Here is a 19,224-nt window from a genome sequence, read left to right on the forward strand (position 1 = left end):
ATATGGAACTATCAGTGCACAAAACACAGTATTTGATAAATATTTTATTGGAATGACCAAACGATTCTTAAAACTTGACAACCAATACTTGCTAAATGATTTTGAAGGCCAGTAAGACATTTTTGCGCAGTTCATCTTGGGTATGTTTTTGTTAACTGATGTTTGATGTATTGTAATGGTGGTAGTATTGCTGCATACCTTACATAGTTGATGGCAGCATATAAACAGTAAAAACTTATCAAGGAATAGTGGTATGTTTTTAGAAAAAATTAAATACTTTTGTGAAAGGATTATCATTCTTCAGTTTTGTAGTGTACGAAGTGACTCTCATATATAAATCTAATCCATTTGATTAATAATGGTTTCTTTCTATGACCAAAAAAAAAATTACACATTCACACACTTTTAGTTAATGTAGCTTCATAGAATACCCAAAATTTCTAGTATCTATCTACATTATGCTACAACCAATGGAATGTTTGTTCAACAATAGTCCATGGGCCATGAGGCCATTTGGGATCAGTGTGTAAAAGTTGTTCAGAATCCTACCACTTGATGGAATTAAGACCCAAAGCAAAGATTGGAATATAGCATCTCTATGCTTAGTAAAGTGGCCCAAATTAATTTTACAATTGAAGTGGGAAGGCCTTTATCCGCATTACATTATTTAAATTTTGTGAGTTCAAAATTGACACATGGAAACTTTTTTTACGGTTGACACTGATGTGTCCAAACATGACAACTTCTGTCAACTGCTCAGTCATGTTGCCTAAATGTGCTTTCTTGATAATACTCTCATGATAGTGCTTCCAGAGCAGTTTTCTTTCTAGTATACAAAATTATATTTGCTGTTCTGTCAGCACTGAACTGGATGGTCCAGGGCGGTCTTGTTCTTTTAAGTTTATCTTCCCAAACTTAAGAATAGGATCTGTGAGTAAATACTTCAGTGTGATGTGCCTAAAAATTCTAACATCATAATCCATTATCATGTTCTCTTTCAGAGGCAGAAGAAACTTATTGCTGGGTACCAGGACATGTGGAAATCTAAGGAAAAGAACTTGTTAATGTTACCTCCACTGTCTCTGACCTACTCTGTTTAGCCAGCTGGTACATGACATGGTGGGCCATTTGTTGGTGAGGGGCTCATTGGCAGGACATGAGGGGCAATAAGCCACAGATAGTGAAATCTACAGTGCGACCATGGCTTACCTCATGTTGCTCACAACAGTTTAGCCATTATATAAACGATTCAGGCATTTTAGCATGAACATATATTTCTCTTACAATGAGAGGATCCACACAGGTGTCGATGCCTCAAATTTTGAGTAAAATTTTTTTTGCTGACGTGAGGGGTGGTCTCTCCCATACGACCCAACCACCCCCTGCTGTAAATAATAATGTGTAAAATGTAGTAAAAGTTTTAAGGTTCTGCACATTTGGCCTTCATGACACTAAGCTTGTAACAGCATGGCTGGGTTATCCATTATTAGTCCACCAGCTATCATAACAGTGCAGACTGGGTAGCTAGGGTATCGTTCAACTGGTAGATGCTGGGTTTTTTTCCCCAGTTTTTCTGGAGTTCATGTTGCAGGTTCTGCTGCACAGAATTTAAGTCAATTAATTGCATTGCATTTGAAAGAGCGGTCTTTTTCTACAAAGTACCGCAAAGAAACATGGCTTTTTAACATTGAAACAAATATGTTCTGTTTTCACAACAAGAAGAAATATTTTTTGCCTTTAATTTCCTAAATGGAGGTAGAATTAGAAGATATTGGTACTAAAAATAAAATTGTTTGAAGTGTGGTTACTTACTGAAAATTAATTTCTTACATTTGCCTTCATATGAAACATTTTGAAGCAGGGGTACACATTGCTGGGTATCTTTTCTTGCTACTTTCCCAGACCTTGACTTGCTTCATCATGCACAAACCTTGCATTTTCTCCAATGCGATTTTGACACTTTTGGAGATGGAATCGATTTAGGGAAGTGTCCTTCACTGAGCCATTTTGAGTTGGTTGATACAACCAGGCTTTCTTATGTGGGCAGCAGATGAATTTAGTGTATAAAACTTTGCTGTTTACAAGAGTATGAAAAGAATTCTTGCGGTCAGCCAGAAAGCGATGGAGAACATACTGACCATAATTGCAAGTCTGCAAGGCCATATTACACATTGGATTCACTGAGAGAAAATGTTCCTACTCGCTATTTTACTCGGCGGAATCAGGAACTAAAACTATAAATAGGTTTCGAACTGTAACTCATTAAACTGATTAATATATTTAGTAAAAATTCACACACACAAACATATCATTATTCATGATGATGTCCCTATCGGAAACAGCACAATTAGCAGTTCAGAGATGACCTCTAGAGTAAGTTCCACGTAAAATGTTCTGTTACCCCGACTTCTCATCGTCAATGTCAATTGCTCGCCTTAAAGGCGAAAAATGATCTCACCACTTGCCATGTGGTTTTGTTAATATTGTGGGGCAGTACACTCAGTTACTTCCATGAAAACTGGGCAGTCCAGGATGGTGTACGGTCTTCATTAGTTGACTTCCTATGTTTACCGAAAATGCTTTTGGTAGCTATCTAGCTGTCATGTCATCAGAGACGCATCATATGCAGGCATTTGACTGATGCTGACAGGTTCATATTTTGGTGTGAAGTCTCTCTTCTTACTGCCTCTGGCTGTATTTATATATGGGCACAGTGCACCACCAAACGAAACATATGCTACCAACAGCTCTAGGTACATGTAGCAGCAAATAAATGTTCCCTTTTTTTATATACATTAATATCTCTGGCATTTAATAGTTCAGTTTTCTTAATTTTTATATGAATGGAGTTAAACTTGGTTTAGTAAATTTTAGCTCGACTGCATTCAATTTTTGTCAGCTAGAATTTTTAGAACGGAACCAACAGTGGAAAGTGATGTGAACTGCCTCTTTTAGATTGCTTGTAATGACTTGCACTAAAATCTTGAAACTTGGTACAGCTTTATTATTTCATCAGTTTAATCAAGTGCTGTAATTAGAACTTTCTATAACAAGTACAAATGATACATAATATTTTATGAATAAGGTAGTCTTTGTGACTCTTCAAGCTTTCCTGGTGGATGTGTTGCAAATAGTCTTCACAGGTTTGCCGCCGGATCACATTGTGCAAATTCCGCAATATTTCCTCGGAGCAACTGTCAGACATCTTCAGTTGGTTCAAATTTGCTGATGGTTAGGTACAACTGACGGTATCCGCATGTCGATGCCCTGTTTCTAGAATACACGCGCAAAGAATGCACAGGCACGGAAATTGCGTATGCACAGTGATTTGCAGATAGATAGTGCCGAAAATCGCAGAGCAGCTCTCCTGCGCATGTGCTGTATGCTGCGTTTGCCAACAGTGCAGCTAGACGTTACTCATCAATGGCTGTACTAGACCAATGTTATGAAGGGTGTGTTGTTGAAGAATCTGGATTTTCGCATTTAATAGCAGCCAGTGCAGGGTTCCAGGCTGTGCTCAGGTGGAATCCCACATCCTTGTTGATGAGATTATTGACTGTGCGAATATGTATTGCTTGCTTAATGACACAATCCCAGAAAGATGATGCTGGGGATAAAACTTCTGTCTTTTCATAAATCATCCAATGTCCTGTATTCAGACAGTGTTCCGCAATTGCCGACTTTTCCGGTTGACTAAGGTGTGTATGACGCTGATGTTCATCGCAGCGTTCTTGTACTGTGCGACATGTCTGGCCTATATACGCTGCCCCACATTGACAAGGAATCTTTTACACACCACCCTTCTTCAGGCCAAGTTCATTCTTAACCGAACCCAGCAGGTTTCTCTGTTTTGCAAATGGTTGAAAAAGACACTTAATTCCATATCTTCAGACGACTCTTCCTATTCTTGACGACATGGCACCAAAATACAGCAAAAAGGCTAAAGTGGTGGGTGTCTTTGTATCTTCATTCTGCTCCATAGATTGAACTCGCCTGGGCCTGAATGCATTACGTATCTGTCTTTCAGAATAACCGTTTTGTCAGAACACTGTTTTCAAATGTTTAGCTCACTCGACAGGCTTTAACGATCGGATAGCACATATGCTCTATGAACTAACATATGTAATGCAGTACCGCATTGTGTAGGGTGATGGCAGTTTGTGGCCTGCAGATATAGATCCGTATGCGTTGGCTTGCTGTAGATGCTGTTTCCCAAGGTTCCATCTGCTTTCCTTTGTACCAAAACATCAAGAAAAGGTAAAGTACCATCTTTTTCCGCTTCCATTTTGAAGTTTATATTTGGATGCAGTGAATTCAGGTGCCGAAGAAACGTAGGTAGTGTATAAAGCCCATGTGGCCACACCACAAATGTATCTTTGCGTCATTAAGGAAGCAATCCATATTCGTACAGCTGATAATCTCATCAACAAGGATGCGGGATTTCAACTGAGGACAGCTTGGAACCCTGCATTGGCTGCTATTAAATCACGATGCAAAAATCCAGATTCTTTGATAATAGGCCCCTCATAACATTGGTCTAGTATGGCCATTGGTGAGTAATGTCTAGCCGCACTGTTGGCAAATGCAGCATACAGTGCACGCACAGGAGAGCCGCTCTGCGATTTTTGGCAGAGGGAGTTTGAATACGGCACCATCTATCTGCAAATCATTGCGCATGAGCGATTTCCGCTCCTGCGCATTCTTCGTGCACGTGTTCTAGAAATGGGGTGTTGACATGCAGATACCGTCAGTCGTACCTAGCCACCAGCAAGGTTGAACCACCTGAAGATGTCGGACAGTTGCTCTGAGGAAATATTGTGGAATTTGCACAACGTGATCTGGCAGCAAACCTGTGAAGACTATTTATAAGGTACTCCATGTTTCAAATTTAGTTCTTAATAAATAACTTGAAAACTAATAGAGGTAGCTGAGTGTCACATGTAAGGATTTTTGCTTGACTGGGGTTACATATGAATTTTCTTCTGAGTTAATATTCAAAGCCTTCAAATTTTCAAAAAAATGCCAGTTTTGCCCAAAACATTGCTTTAATCAAGTTGAGACTTACAACTTTTGATTACAATTTAGATTTGCACATTCTGAACAATTTTTATTTTTCTGGCTTCTTTATTTAGCAAGACTTCTTTTTTCTTAAAATAATTCATTTACCAGAACGTACTCATCTGATCTTCTGAGATTTAACAGTTTTAACATTAATATACTGAAGCAAACACTGACAAAGTTTGGAAAAGTTACTTTAATTTTTAATTTCACTTTTAGATTATGGTGCAATACTTAGTATGCTATGCAGAGGCACTTTATGGTGATGTGGCACTAACAGTAGTGAACTGGTTTAAGTCCCAGCACACTCGCTCACCTCTGTACCTCGCACAGTGACACAGTGCTTGTTTCGCCACACTTTGTTCACCAATCTCTTCCAATTCAATAATGAATTAAACATAATGTTGGCCCATACCTTTTTGTATAAAATTATGAATTTACAGTCATCATGAAAATATAAAAAAAACTTTCTACCACCACTTCGCTTTCTCCAAAAACGGATATTGCACAGTACTGGTTGCTGGTGTCCGTAATGGCCCTTTTTTATTAGAATTGAACATAATTATGTCTAATCTCTATCATTCCCTAGTTTGTTCTGACAGTTACATTTGTACGATAGACAGTATGTACATTTACAGCAAAAAGTAATGAAACAAATAGCTTTTATCACTGCTTTCAAAATTAGAAATTTGTTTATCAAGCACTGAACCACTAGTCCTTAACAAAAACTGTCTGCTCAACACACAAGGCCATCTTGAAAATACGTTGCCTATAAAGCATGTAGCAGACAACAATAGAGATTGTTTGCACAGCATGTGATCTTACCTTTCTCACCAGTATGAGCAACAGATGCTGCCATCTGTGGTATTTTGTGATAGGGCAAGCATCATAGAGTACCTTGATACAAACAATACATGTAAGACAAACATCAGAATACATTTACAAAGCTGAGAAATGGCAGACATAGGTACTGTATTTTTCAATTCAATAAACTTACCAACAACCGTACACTTTAAGATATTTTATTTTGTTTTGAAGGCAACCAGTTTCAGCAGTTCATTTTGCCATCTTCAGGCCCCATATGCTTTTTTTCAAATCAACGAACTTATCATATAGTGCCATAAAACTGGATATCGTGAATTCCAACTTTAGTATGAATCAGCTGCACAACGATTGGAATTCAAGATATCCAGTTTTACGGCACTTTATGGTAAGTTTGTTGATTTGAATAAAAGGGTATGGGGCCTGAAGATGGCAAAATAAATTGCCGAAACTGGTTGCTTTCAGAATAAAATAAAATATCTTATAAAGTGTACGGCTTTTGGTGAAGTTATTGAATTGAAAAGTACCACCAGCCGATGTCCTCTGGCCGTAATGGACCAACAGGGATTAGGTACCGTATTGTACATTTTTTTATTATATTCTGTGCAATGTAGGAAGTTAACTGTTTTTGTCCTGCTATTTTGTAATGGATGTTATTGACAGTTACACTGCCGTGTTTCTCTTATTTTATCTTTGTGACCTCAGTTGGATTGATGTTGTATTTTAAATTGTTTTCTTTTTCATATATCATTCTTTGTTGGCTTTAGAGCTTTTGTTCTTTTAATCTATTTTGTGTAAGGGCATTGATGACTCATTAGTTTATGGTTTGAAAACAGTGATCATAATAATCGTTACATCACGGTTGTCAGTATAGTGTGGAGGTTTTTGCTAACCATTTTTTCTAATCCTGAATAAAAAGTTTTTCCTTATCTATCTTCGATGTGATGAAGGTTAGACTGAATTGTCACATGAATTGATATATTTTCTTTCTATGGAAACTCATTTACTTTCATGAAGCTTGTTCTGCAATGGTGTGGTAGTCATTAAAGGAGTTTCTTCTTCTTCTTCTTCTTCTTCTTCTTCTTCTTCTTCTTCTGATAACAACCAGATTGCTAGCTGAAAAGGAATGCAGTATTCCAGGAGTGGTGCTGTAAAATTCAAACATAAATTGTGAATCAGTAACCTACTAGTCATTGTACAGCTGCAGGGCAAGCCTTTGATGTGGTTGTAACAAGTTGTTCTCTATTCAAAACGTGTCTTCTTAGGGTACTGACACTTACTTTTTTTTTTTTTTTGCTATCATACCAATAAAATATCTTCTGTAATGGAGGATGACTGTCATGTTTTGCAGTATTATACGGAGCTTTTTGTAACTTTCATCAAGATATTTTTTAAATATTTTTGTGGTCTCACTGAATGAAGTGCCTCTGTCCCTTCTTCGCTTTAAAGATAAATAGTTGTCTTGTGCTAAGAATAGCACAGGAATTTCATTGTTTTCAATTAATTTTGTTTCTCTTTCACTTCCTCACATTGCAAAAAATCATTGTTGTACCATTTCAAAGACACCTTTCATAAAAAAGTGCAGCTCATCTACAAACATCGCAATATGACTGAGTCGTCGTGTTTCAACATCTATTGTCTTTAACAACATTACTTCAAAATTGTCAGTTTAGTCTTGTTACAATTGTGATTCAAACATTTTGCAAATGTTAGAAGTTATGTACTGTATAATGTTAGTTAGGAAGAGATGAGAAATATGAAATATTAGTTCATGAAAAATGAGATGTGTGAACCATGTCTACAAAATATGGACAACAAGACTCTTCCACCCCAAACAGAAAGTTTTAATCACAATACTAAGTTTGCTCGACTTTCATTTTCTTAAATGTGATCGATGTTTTTGGCCTTCTCAATTACACCTCTTGTCATATTGCTATTCCGTTTTTTACTAAGAGTGTGCTTTGCGTATAGAAATATGGTGCTTAATCTTTTGTACTTGGTGAGAATATTCTGTATTCAGAATGTCTGGTTGTTAAGTTAATGCATGCTTATGTTGATATTCACATAGTGTTTTTATATTACTGAAGATTAGAACTAATTACATCAACTTGTTTGCAGATCTCCATCTCCAGAACCCATTTACAGCAGTGATGGCAAGAGACTCAATACAAGGGAGTATAGGACGAGGAAAAAATTGGAAGAAGAAAGGCATCATCTCATACAAAAAATGCTGACACTCAATCCAGATTTCAAACCGCCTGCTGATTACAAGTATGTGTATTTCTCATAGTAGTTACTTATCTCTAAAATTGAATGTTTGTGATTAACAATGAAAATTTATTTTTTATAGACCACCAATTATCCGTGTAAGTGACAAAGTAATGATTCCTCAGGATGACCATCCTGACATCAATTTTGTGGGTTTATTAATTGGCCCACGAGGTAACACCCTAAAATGTAAGTTTGTTTCATTAGGTATATTATTCTCCATATATTGTAGCTTTTTGCAGCAAAATGATGGATTATATTTCTTACAGCCATGGAACGTGATACGGGGGCAAAAATAATTATTCGTGGCAAAGGTTCTGTAAAAGAGGGAAAAGTTGGCCGGAAGGATGGCCAACCTCTCCCGGGAGAAGATGAACCATTACATGCGTATGTCACAGCTAACAATCCAGAAGCTGTCAAAAAAGCAGTTGACAAGGTAATATCATTGTGGCTAATTTTACTTTTGAAGTAGGCAGGAAACATTGTGTAATAAAGATCTATAACTGCAGAAAAGATAATTAGTTATAGTTCACTGTAGACTATGTCAAGGAATAAGAAATTGCCAGTATTGACATCTGTACATTGTTCTATTGTTTCTGTGTATTACCCATGTGAAAAAATTGGCACAGGTTTGGTTCTCATGTTTTTATCACCCTTATTACTGATGCTACTTGTAATCTAACTTGTGCTCTTGCTTGCAGATAAAAGAAATAATAAGACAGGGAGTAGAAGTTCCTGAAGGACAGAATGATTTAAGGAGAATGCAACTCCGTGAGCTAGCGTTACTGAATGGTACCCTGAGAGAGAATGAAGGGCCAAGGTGTACCAACTGTGGTGCTTCTGACCACAAATCATGGATGGTACGCACTTTGATTTGTAATTCAGTTTCTGTGATCTCTGCTTGTGATGTAATTTCCCAAAATAACTGCTTTATTCTATACTGCACTTAAAACGCCACCACATCAGATGAAATAATGACACATGAAAATTAGTGAGAGACTGATGCAGAAAAATTTCAAAAACTGGAAATGGGAGAACAATCACTGATAACACTGTTAGAGACACAGTGCCGAGTAATATTTTGCTTCTTGTCTCATTCCATAGTTTACAGTGGAGCATGTCTAGTTCTAAATAGTTGATGTTTAGCATGTATTTCTGTGCAATGCAAATTAATTGCTTCCAAACCTATTATGTAGCACTTGGTCATTTTGAACAATGGAAAGTCCAGGATGGAATAAAAATAACATCAAGAAAATAATAGATTGTAGTGTACTGCAGTGTGTGTGCATGCGTGCGTGCGCGCGCGCCGGTGGGGGGGGTGGGGGGGGGCATGGTGCAGTTAGATAATTTTTTGAGGGGTGGGGAGTGAAAGGAGGGCAGAAGAGGAGATAAGTAGAGAAGGGCAAAAGAGTAGTAGCTGAATAGAAGGCTGTGTGGTGCTGGAGTGAGGGCAGGGAAGGGGATATGTACATCGTGTTGGTCAGCATATACAGCAACTGGGTGGGTCTGCTATCTCTCAGCCACAGTTTGCCAGTTTCCATTTGTGTGGACAGACAGCATGTTGGTGGTCATGCCCAAGTAGGAAGCAGCTCAGTGGTTGCAACTTACTTGGTAGATCACATGACTGGTTTCTCAGGTAGCCCTGTCTTTGATGGGATAAAAGATGCTTGTGACCAGGTTGGAATAGATAGTGTAAGAGGATGTATAGGACAGGTCTTGCATCTAGGTCTATTACAGTGATAAGAGCCATGTTGCAAGGAGTTTGGAGCAGGGATGGAGTAGGGTTGGACAAGAATACTGTAAATTTGCAGCAGGCAGTAGAATGTCATTCTAGGACAGGTGGGAAAGATAGTGGGTAGAATATTCCTCACTGCAGGTCACGATAAGGAATTATTTGAAACCCAGACATTGAATGCAGTACATTTTCTCAAGCTCAGGGTGATACTGAGTCATGGTGGGTATGTGGGAGATGGTTGGGGACTGGAGAGACATGCTGGAGAGATAACTGTTTCTAGACGGTGGCCGGAGACCGATCGTGTGTATGTGTGCACATGCATGCTCTTGGCCAAAAGCTTGGCTGTGTAGCAGTCTTTCCGTTTTGCCTGTCTGCTGCGACTCAGTGTCTCTGCTTAGTGGTGAGGAGCAGTCTACCCTTTCCATAATATACTTGGTCGTTTTGTGTGTTTATTACTCTTTACAGCTATTTGTAGCTTTCATTTGAGACTTAAACTGTATAAGCAGTTTTTAATGATATTTCTAGCTTTATACACAAAGAATAGTAATTGGAAGCAATAATTTAAAAATAAGTTGTTACGCTGAAGATGTTCATCAAATAATTTCGTCCCAAATTTGATTTCTCTACTCATTAATTGGTGTTAAAAACAGTAGTGTGATGACTGGATTGTGTGGTTTGTGGTGTATTTAATTTTAACACTTGTTTCCTTTTTATTTGTTTGAATACGTGGGTAACTTCAAAATTTACTGGCTTGCTTTAAGTGTGTGACCCAATTACGACAAAATTTTTTGTAATGTTTCATATGTCCTTCCACCACTGACAAGCTTTTGCACGAATGAGAAATATTATGTAGTGCTATTTGTTCAGTTACAAAGTTAAAAACCAGAAAGTCATGTTAGATCAATTTGTCAGCTGCGTAAATAATTGAGTCTGTATAATTGCAGTATGACTGTATGATAGCTTTTTGAGTTTCCTTGCAGAGGACACAAATGTCTGGTTTGAAGAAAATTTGGTTTTGCAGAAATGTTCAGATGGTGGAAGGTGGAGAATGTTACAAAATACCAGTTTTAAAAGCAAAAAGCACAGTTCTTCTTCTTCTTCTTCTTATTATTATTATTATTATTATTATTATTATTATTATTATTATTATTATTTGGTGTGATTCACTGGTCTAGTGCAAGTCTTTCAATTGGACACCACTTCCATGATTTGCATGTCCTTAACCTATCCCAGTTATCCAACCAGGGAAAGGGGACCATCAGCTTAGCATGGAGTCTGAACCACATGTCATTTCTGGCATCTCCATGCATCGTTGAAAGGTGAAGGCTAGGGTAAATTTCAGATTGAAAAATCCAGTGTCTGACTGGGATATGATCCTGTGCCATCTTGGTTTTCCATCAAGTGATTTACGTCTTGACTGCCAGGCCTGATCCTTGGACATAAAGATTGGATAAAGGGATCATAAGAAAACCTTCCTCTTATTAAATTCTACAGTAATATCAACGTGTAGTAACATAATATTGATTGATGTCTATAAATTTAGTTGAGGAACTTGTTTTCCAAGATGAGGAAATTGTCAAGCAGTTGTGACCATGCTGTTGAAATGATTATTACATCAGGAATTCATTGTAAGCTTGAGTGAAGTTGACTGGATTGTGGAGTAAAATATATTTCCCTTTTACAGTGCCCAGACAAACCCAATGTAACAAACAACATTGTGTGCACAAGCTGTGGCGGAGCAGGTCATATAGCAAGAGATTGCAGGCAGAAAAGACCTGGTGCAACTGGAGCCACCACTGGAGATAAAAATAAGATTGATGAAGAGGTAAAATTGTTTTTCATTATAAGCAGCAGTGATGATTTTTTAAAATTTATTTGAATGCACTGTGAAGTATGTGAGAAGTTTATAAAATACTATCCATCAGCTCTTGTATTAATCAACAATGTTCTGTAGTTAAAATGCTTTGTAAATTTTACATTTGATTACACCTACTATCATTACTTCTCCTCCCTCTCCCTTTTTGGCCCTTTCTTAATGGCATCTCCTTCTACTCAGAAGAAGAATTTTTGGATATAGTAAGTGGGTAGTTTCCCCAACACCCACCAAAAATAAAATAAAAATATTAAGTGTCATGTAATATTTTGTGTAATGTAATATCTTGTATAGACACCTTTTATTAACTTGACACGTTCCACATCATTACAAAGTGTGGTATTCATGATCTATGGAACAAGTACTAATCTAATCTCCCTCTCCCTCATTGGGGGTATTTATGGGCTTAAAAGAAACTAGGTAGGTTGCTTCTTTGACATTATTATTATTATTATTATTATTATTATTATTATTTAAAACATGCATGATAGCCGTAAAACAAAGAGAAGACACATAGGTACTGGAGGAGGATTCTAGGTTATAAAAATTATATGGCAGAAAGAGTGAAGAACCTGGAGAAACACCTTCGGAATCCTTTTTACAGGTAACATGATGTAGGCAGCAGAAAAAGTAAAAGCAACACAAAGAAAATGGTGCTCCAGGGAGAAGATAGTAGGGAAAAATGGGTTTAAATTAAGCAAAAATAAGATACATTAACTATGTTGTCTTTCAGATTTGGGGTATCTAAAGTAAAAATTAATTACTCAGAGCTGGTTTTTGATGTTTTATAAGCACAAGTGTTCTTACTACAACAAACAGCTACTGCTGTGTGCATATACGTTGAAAGATTTTCATAATAGTAATATCACAAACATAAAAGGTGCGTAGTGGTCATCGTATGGAAGGCTGGTGAAACTTGGGATACCATAAAACAACTTTGAACACACAAAACAACTTTGAACAATGAAAAAGTTGAAACTTCGTGGCAAGTAAAACTGTATGTTGAAATGGTGCTTTTGCCTGGGAGAGTGGATATTGGAAGATGTATAGCTGTTAGGACACGTGTGTGAGTCATGTTTGAATAGCTGTGTCAGTAGAGCTCTTGCTTGTGAAAGGTAGAGTCCCCCGTTCAAGTCCCGGTTCAACAGATGAAAAAGAGAGGTCTGTGCACATAATAGTAAGATCACAAACATAAAAGGTCCATTGTGGTTATTGACACATTTCTCATGCTCTTTGAGAGTTGCTTTCCATTAGAACATTCTAAATGGGGTACTAGCAGTAATGGTCAGCCTAGGTAGCTGATTAGTGGGATAAGCATATCATGTAGAACAAAGCGGGAGTTATATCGAAATGTTAGAAGTAGTCAAAATCAAGCTACAGTAGCCCATTACATGCAGTACTGTAAGGTGCTTAAAAATATTATCAGGAAGGCAAAGAGTATGTGGTATGCAAATAGAATAGCTAATTCACAGGATAAAATTAAAACCATATGGTCAGTTGTGAAGGAAGTGTCTGGTCAGCAGCACAACGTTGACGATATAAAGTCAGTTCGCAGTAAAAGTATTTCTGTTACTGATAAATCAGATACATGTACAGTATTTAACAATAATTTTCTGAGCATTGCTGGTGAATTAAATACAAATTTAGTTTTTACAGGAAATCGTATAACTTTCTTGGCAAATGCCTTTCAGAGATTGATGTCTGAAATACTTCTCTGTGATACAGACAAGAGGGAGATTGAGTCAATAATTAAATCACTGAACACCAAGGACACTCACGGTTATGATGGAGTGTGTAGAAGAATATTAAAGTATTGTGCTGCACATGTTAGCCCTGTATTTGGCCATATTTGTAATTTTTCCTTTAGACATGATCAGTTTCCTGAGTGATTAAAGCACTCAGTACTTAAGCCACTTTATAAAAAGGGAGAAAGGGTTATGCAGATTATTTTAGACCTATTTCTATGCCATCACTGTTTGCAAAAGTTATTGAAAAGTCTATGTATGTAAGGATAATTGATCATTTTATATTACATGAATTGCTATCAAATGTACAGTTCGGCTTTAGAAGTCGTTTAACAACTGAAAATGCTGTATTTTCTTTTCCCTCTGAGGTACTGGATGGGTTAAATAAAAGGTTTTGAACACTTGGCATATTTTTTGGTTTTACTAAGGCATTTGATTGTGTTGATCACAAAATACTGCTCCAAAAGTTGGACCATTGCGGAATACGGGGAGTAGCTCACAATTGGTTCACCTCTTACTTTAACAACAGGCAGCAAAAGGTCATTATTCACAATGTTGATAACAGTTGTGATGTGGGGTCTGAGTGGGGTACTGTCATTGACACACTTTAGAACAGTTATTAAACAACCTAGGCACTTTAATTGCTTACTACCATTTCTCTTTTGTTGCCAAGTCTAATAGCCAGGCACCTGTCTCACAACTGCTGCTTATATCTCAATTCGGCAGTTCGCCTTTCTTGTTCTTGCATTCAAACAGGGTACAGGACCGTTCCAACGATTCTTGAGAAGCTACCATGATATTTACTGCTTTGGGTTCCACACAGAGCAAAGGTGAGCATTCGTCTTGTGTTTCTTGGTCATGCTATAGCTACAGTATCCAGTCGTCAACATTGCCGGGCCACATCTCTCCTGGCTAATCTCTCACAAGCAACTCCTTATTCTCACCTCTGCACATGCACTCTCCCTCAGAGGCAACAAATCCTCTCTGCCCATGCTGCCAATAGGGAAAGACCTTCACCAACTTTGTAGTGCCAAACTCTGAAAATAGTGTCACAGTCAGAATAAGATTAAACAAATTGACACACTAAAACAAAACAATAGTTTCCAAAATTGGGGATCCGAATTCTGCTGCCTTGCAGTTGCGTATCAGAATGTCAGCTCTACCATCAAGCTAAGAAGTCCCTATTCTGTGTTGCAATAATTATCTACACTGTTTTTTCTGCCCTTGATCACCACCTCACAACTCAGTGTTTTTTTTTCCCCCACCTCATAAGCTGTAGGAATAGCATGGAGCGCCGGCCGAAGTGGCCGTGCAGTTAAAGGCGCTGCAGCCTGGAACCGCAAGACCGCTACGGTCGCAGGTTCGAATCCTGCCTCGGGCATGGATGTTTGTGATGTCCTTAGGTTAGTTAGGTTTAACTAGTTCTAAGTTCTAGGGGACTAATGACCTCAGCAGTTGAGTCCCATAGTGCTCAGAGCCAATAGCATGGAGCAAATTTCCATGTGTTTTTAGATGATATGTGCTTTGTGCTGAATGCTAACAAGGAATAAATTCTATTACGCTCACTGTGGCGGTACACCACGTAACGTGAAAAAATAATATTGAAGAACTTCGCAAATATATTCAAAACTGACGTCGCAATCAAAAAGACTGTGATCAACTAATATGGTCTGTGGTTGTTATTGGAATCCCTGTTCCCTTTGATAAAGGATCACACACACACAAACAAACACAAACACTCATTCACTCTTCCCTTTCGTTTCTTCGTAGTGTAAGAAGCCATTTTGTGATGAGGCATGAAAACATGTAAGTTTCATGTAATATTTAAACTGAATATAATCAAATATTACTTAAGTGTCGCTAATGTTTTACTGTAACACATCCTATATTCATGAAGTGAATGACGTAAAAATTTTATGCAAATTTTATTGGGGAACATTGGAGCAGAGGTGAACGCCATTGTTGGTTTTTGTTTGTTATGTAAAGTTGGAGTTAGTATTATTCTGCCTGCTTCACAACTGGAAAATTATTTATGCCATGGACTAAGTTACAGTACTTCTCGCAGTTTATTTGCCCAACAAGCTGTTTTTATATCAAAAGTCACCACCAACACAATATTCCAGATATATAGTTGCAGTTTACTTTTGTTAGTTGTTGTTTTTACTTTTGTGAGGAGATTCTCGCAATATCCGTTAAGTGGGTATCAAAAAGCTAACTGAAATCACGTTACATCAATATTGTTCAATATTAGAAAAAACTAGTATTACTGTTTCAAAAGAAGAACCGCCAATCAAGAGAAATTTCCTACATTTACATTTATTTTTAATTTTTTGCCAAAATTAGCAAATATTAAAATATTTATTACGACTCTGGCCGTTATCATTCAGAACAATGGCGTTCATCTCTGCACCAATGTTCCTCTCTAAAATTTACCTAAATTATTTACGCCATTCACTTCGTGAATATAGGATGTGTTACAGTAAAACATTAGTGACACTTTTAAGTAATGTTTGATTATAATTAGTCTAAACTTCACATGAAAGTTACACGTTTTCATGCCTTGTCACAAAATGGCTTCTTGCACTACGAAGAGACAAAAGGGAAGTGTGTGTGATCCTTTATCAAAGGGAGAAGAGATTACAATAACAATCACAGATCGTATTAGATGATCACATAACCTTTTCGATTTTTCTGCGATAATATTCATTCGGTTACGACGTCAGTTTTGTTATATTTGTGAAGTTCAGTATTATTTTTACACGTTACGTGGCATACCACCACATCACTATTACAAGCCTACAATGCATGAAAAGATAGATTGCTACTTACTGTAAAGAAGACACATTAAGTTGCAAACAGGCGCAATTAAGACACATGGTTTCTGGTCACAGCCTTAATCAGCAAAAGAGTAACAGAAACAGAGAGATACACACCATTCCCACACACAAGCAAGCACATCTCACACACATGACAGGCAGCTCAGGCCAGAATGCTAATTATAGTTCTAACATTTATGAGCAGTATTTTACACACTGTAATGTAACTGTTCCTGTGTAACATGACAGTAAATTCAAATTTAACCCAATGCCAGCTTTTGTACTGTTTATTATTTGTGCATAAATATATAGTGACAAAATTTGTAGGATTTGTGTGTGTGAAAACTTACTATTATTGTAAACATTTCCTTACTTTCAGTATATGTCGCTGATGGCTGAATTGGGAGAAGGTCCACCTCCCAATCGAGATGGAGACAACAATGCCAACAATCGTTTCAATAACAATCGCCGTGCCACAAACAATTTATTTGAGCGTCAGATGGCGCCACGGGCAATAATGGCACCACCACCACGAGCAGAGCAACCAGCAATGCCTACACCACCTCAATTGATTCCTAACACATTACCGCCGCCACCCTGGACACCAGGCATACCTCCAGCAACGAAACCAGAAGCAATGCCTCCTATGACACACATTCCTCCACCAGTCTCCACAGCAGTTCCCATTCCACCACCATGGCAAGCTGCTGCAGTACCGCCACCCAATATGCTTCAGGTACCTCCACCTCCACCACCAGCTGTCCAGCCTCCTCCTGTCACTTCCGCTATTGCCACTTTAGCTCCATGGACACAACCACCACCACCAGGAGCTCAGCCTCCGCCAGCAAATGTTCCACCTCCTGGTCTACCACCTTGGCAGCAACCACCACCACCTGTTGCTGCTGTGCCACCAGGGCCAGTACCACCTCCTGCACGTGCACCTCCACCTCCCCCACCTGCTGTTTTCCCCTGGCATCAGGGTTATATTGGTGTTCCTCCGCCACAACCTCAGCCCGTCCAACCACCTCCACCACCACAGCAGCAGCCACAGCCACAACCTCAAGCACAACCTCAGCCACAGCCACCACCGCAGCAGCAGCAACCGCAGCAACAGCAGCAGCAACAAGGCAGTGTCGATATCAATACAATTGCAGGGCTTCCCAATTTATTGGCAGCTCCTCCTCCACCACCTCCAAGTTAACATATTGATTTATTTATATGAAATGTCATACAATGAAGTCCACTGAGAAATTCTGATTTCGAAGAATTTGATTCATTATTTTGTTTGCAGTTTTCTGCTCTGGGGACAAGAATCTTGTTAGGAAGATGATATTGCTTTACACTTTGTGCTGTCTGTATTGCTGGGTGCTAGCTAATCATTTCAGCAATGTAGAGAGAATATTTCGGACAGCAGCCTTCCTTAAAATAATTTCCACTTACGTGTCTTGTAGTGACAATTGTCACTTTCTTGTACTTTGTGTATAGAGTAAACAAAATGTCATGGTCTTCGATTAGATATATCACTATTGTATCACAGGTTCGTGTATGTTCACACAGTTTACATAACTCTTTCTGTCTTTTCTGTAACTCGTATGATCTCTGTAGTGTAGTACATTTAGTGCAGTATGTTGGAGTCGTGTGAAAAGCATGTAGAGGCAAAATGCTTCAGTGGACTGGCCAAAATTGCCATTCAGCACTAGATTTTGTAGATGGTTATTTAGGATGGCTACATGGGGTGCTAGAATCCCCATCCTGTGGAATAGTTTGCTTGAATCACCATTTTTTATCTTAATGATTATATAGAAACAAATGGGAACTTTTAATGAACCATGTAATTGGTATGACCATTATAATACCAAACAGCACCTCACCTGCCATTAAGTTAATTTTTGCATTGAATATTTTTATTGTGAACTATGATACTTCAATAAGAATAGCCCACTGGTTTAGTGGAAAATCATGCTGCCTTGTAAATGTTTATATAATAGCATTCATAATGTTTTAGAGTGACATAATTCTAAATCATTTGGATAGTAAGTCTTAATATTTCACCTAACATTGAGGTGGTGTATATTCTTTATTACAAGTGATGTACAAAGAATGTGTATTTACTGTGGCCTGTATTATTTTTTGTTTTGTTTTTGGAAACTATTGGTTTAAATAGCCAATAAACTGTAAAAATCTATTCTGTATTATTGTTGTAGTGGGTCATTTAACTTTATATTGCACTTTTTATGTTGTGGATTATTTAGCTTTCTGTAAGTTTACGCTTAACTGCAAACACCATAATTGTCTTTGAAGGAGTTTCTTACTAATGACACTATGCACAATGAGGCAATTGCTTAGTGATAATCTAAATGTGTGATGTTGTTCTAACAATAGAATGCTACTCACCATAAAGATGACATGTTGAGTTGTAGACAGGCACAACAAAAACACTTACAATTTAGCTTTTGCCCAAAGACCCCTTTTTTTTCCGGAAAATAAAATATGAATACATTCACACAAGCAAGCACATATCACACACAGGACCACCATTTCAAGCAGCTGGGACTGGACCTTTTGAAGAAGGCTTTGTCTGAAAGCTAAATGTCTAACAGTCGTTTTGTTATGCCTGTTTGCAAGTCAGTGTGCCATCTTTACAGTTAGTGGCAATCTATCCTTTTCTGAATATTGGTGATTTTCCAACTTGGAGTTTCTATTGTTTAATGATATTTTAAATCAAACCGGTTGTGTTGAAAGGAATTGGGTAACTGCACCAGACCTTAATCCCATTCTTTTAAATCTTACATGTTTTATTGCAATGAATTAGGTGACTGATTAATAATACAAAATGAAATCATCACAGTAACATAATCGTCAATGTAGTCAGCATGATTTGAATTTGAAAGTATCCCTTCTTGTAAT

At 37.8% G+C, this 19,224-nt stretch overlaps 1 protein-coding gene across 1 annotated transcript in view; it reads left to right on the forward strand.

Annotated features, from left to right (window-relative positions):
- Positions 1-18,502, forward strand: part of LOC124610535 (splicing factor 1-like) — a 38,483-nt gene extending 19,981 nt beyond the window's left edge. Inside the window, exons 4-9 of the mRNA XM_047140166.1 lie at positions 7,999-8,151; positions 8,231-8,337; positions 8,418-8,584; positions 8,850-9,008; positions 11,568-11,708; positions 16,697-18,502. Coding sequence (XP_046996122.1) covers positions 7,999-8,151; positions 8,231-8,337; positions 8,418-8,584; positions 8,850-9,008; positions 11,568-11,708; positions 16,697-17,518 — 1,549 coding nt within the window. The 3' untranslated portion in view covers positions 17,519-18,502. The remainder of the gene's footprint in view (positions 1-7,998; positions 8,152-8,230; positions 8,338-8,417; positions 8,585-8,849; positions 9,009-11,567; positions 11,709-16,696) is intronic.
- Positions 18,503-19,224: the final 722 nt, after the last annotated feature.

The sequence above is a fragment of the Schistocerca americana genome, chromosome 1, assembly GCF_021461395.2.
Source record: "Schistocerca americana isolate TAMUIC-IGC-003095 chromosome 1, iqSchAmer2.1, whole genome shotgun sequence".
Taxonomy (NCBI): Eukaryota; Metazoa; Arthropoda; class Insecta; order Orthoptera; family Acrididae; genus Schistocerca; species Schistocerca americana.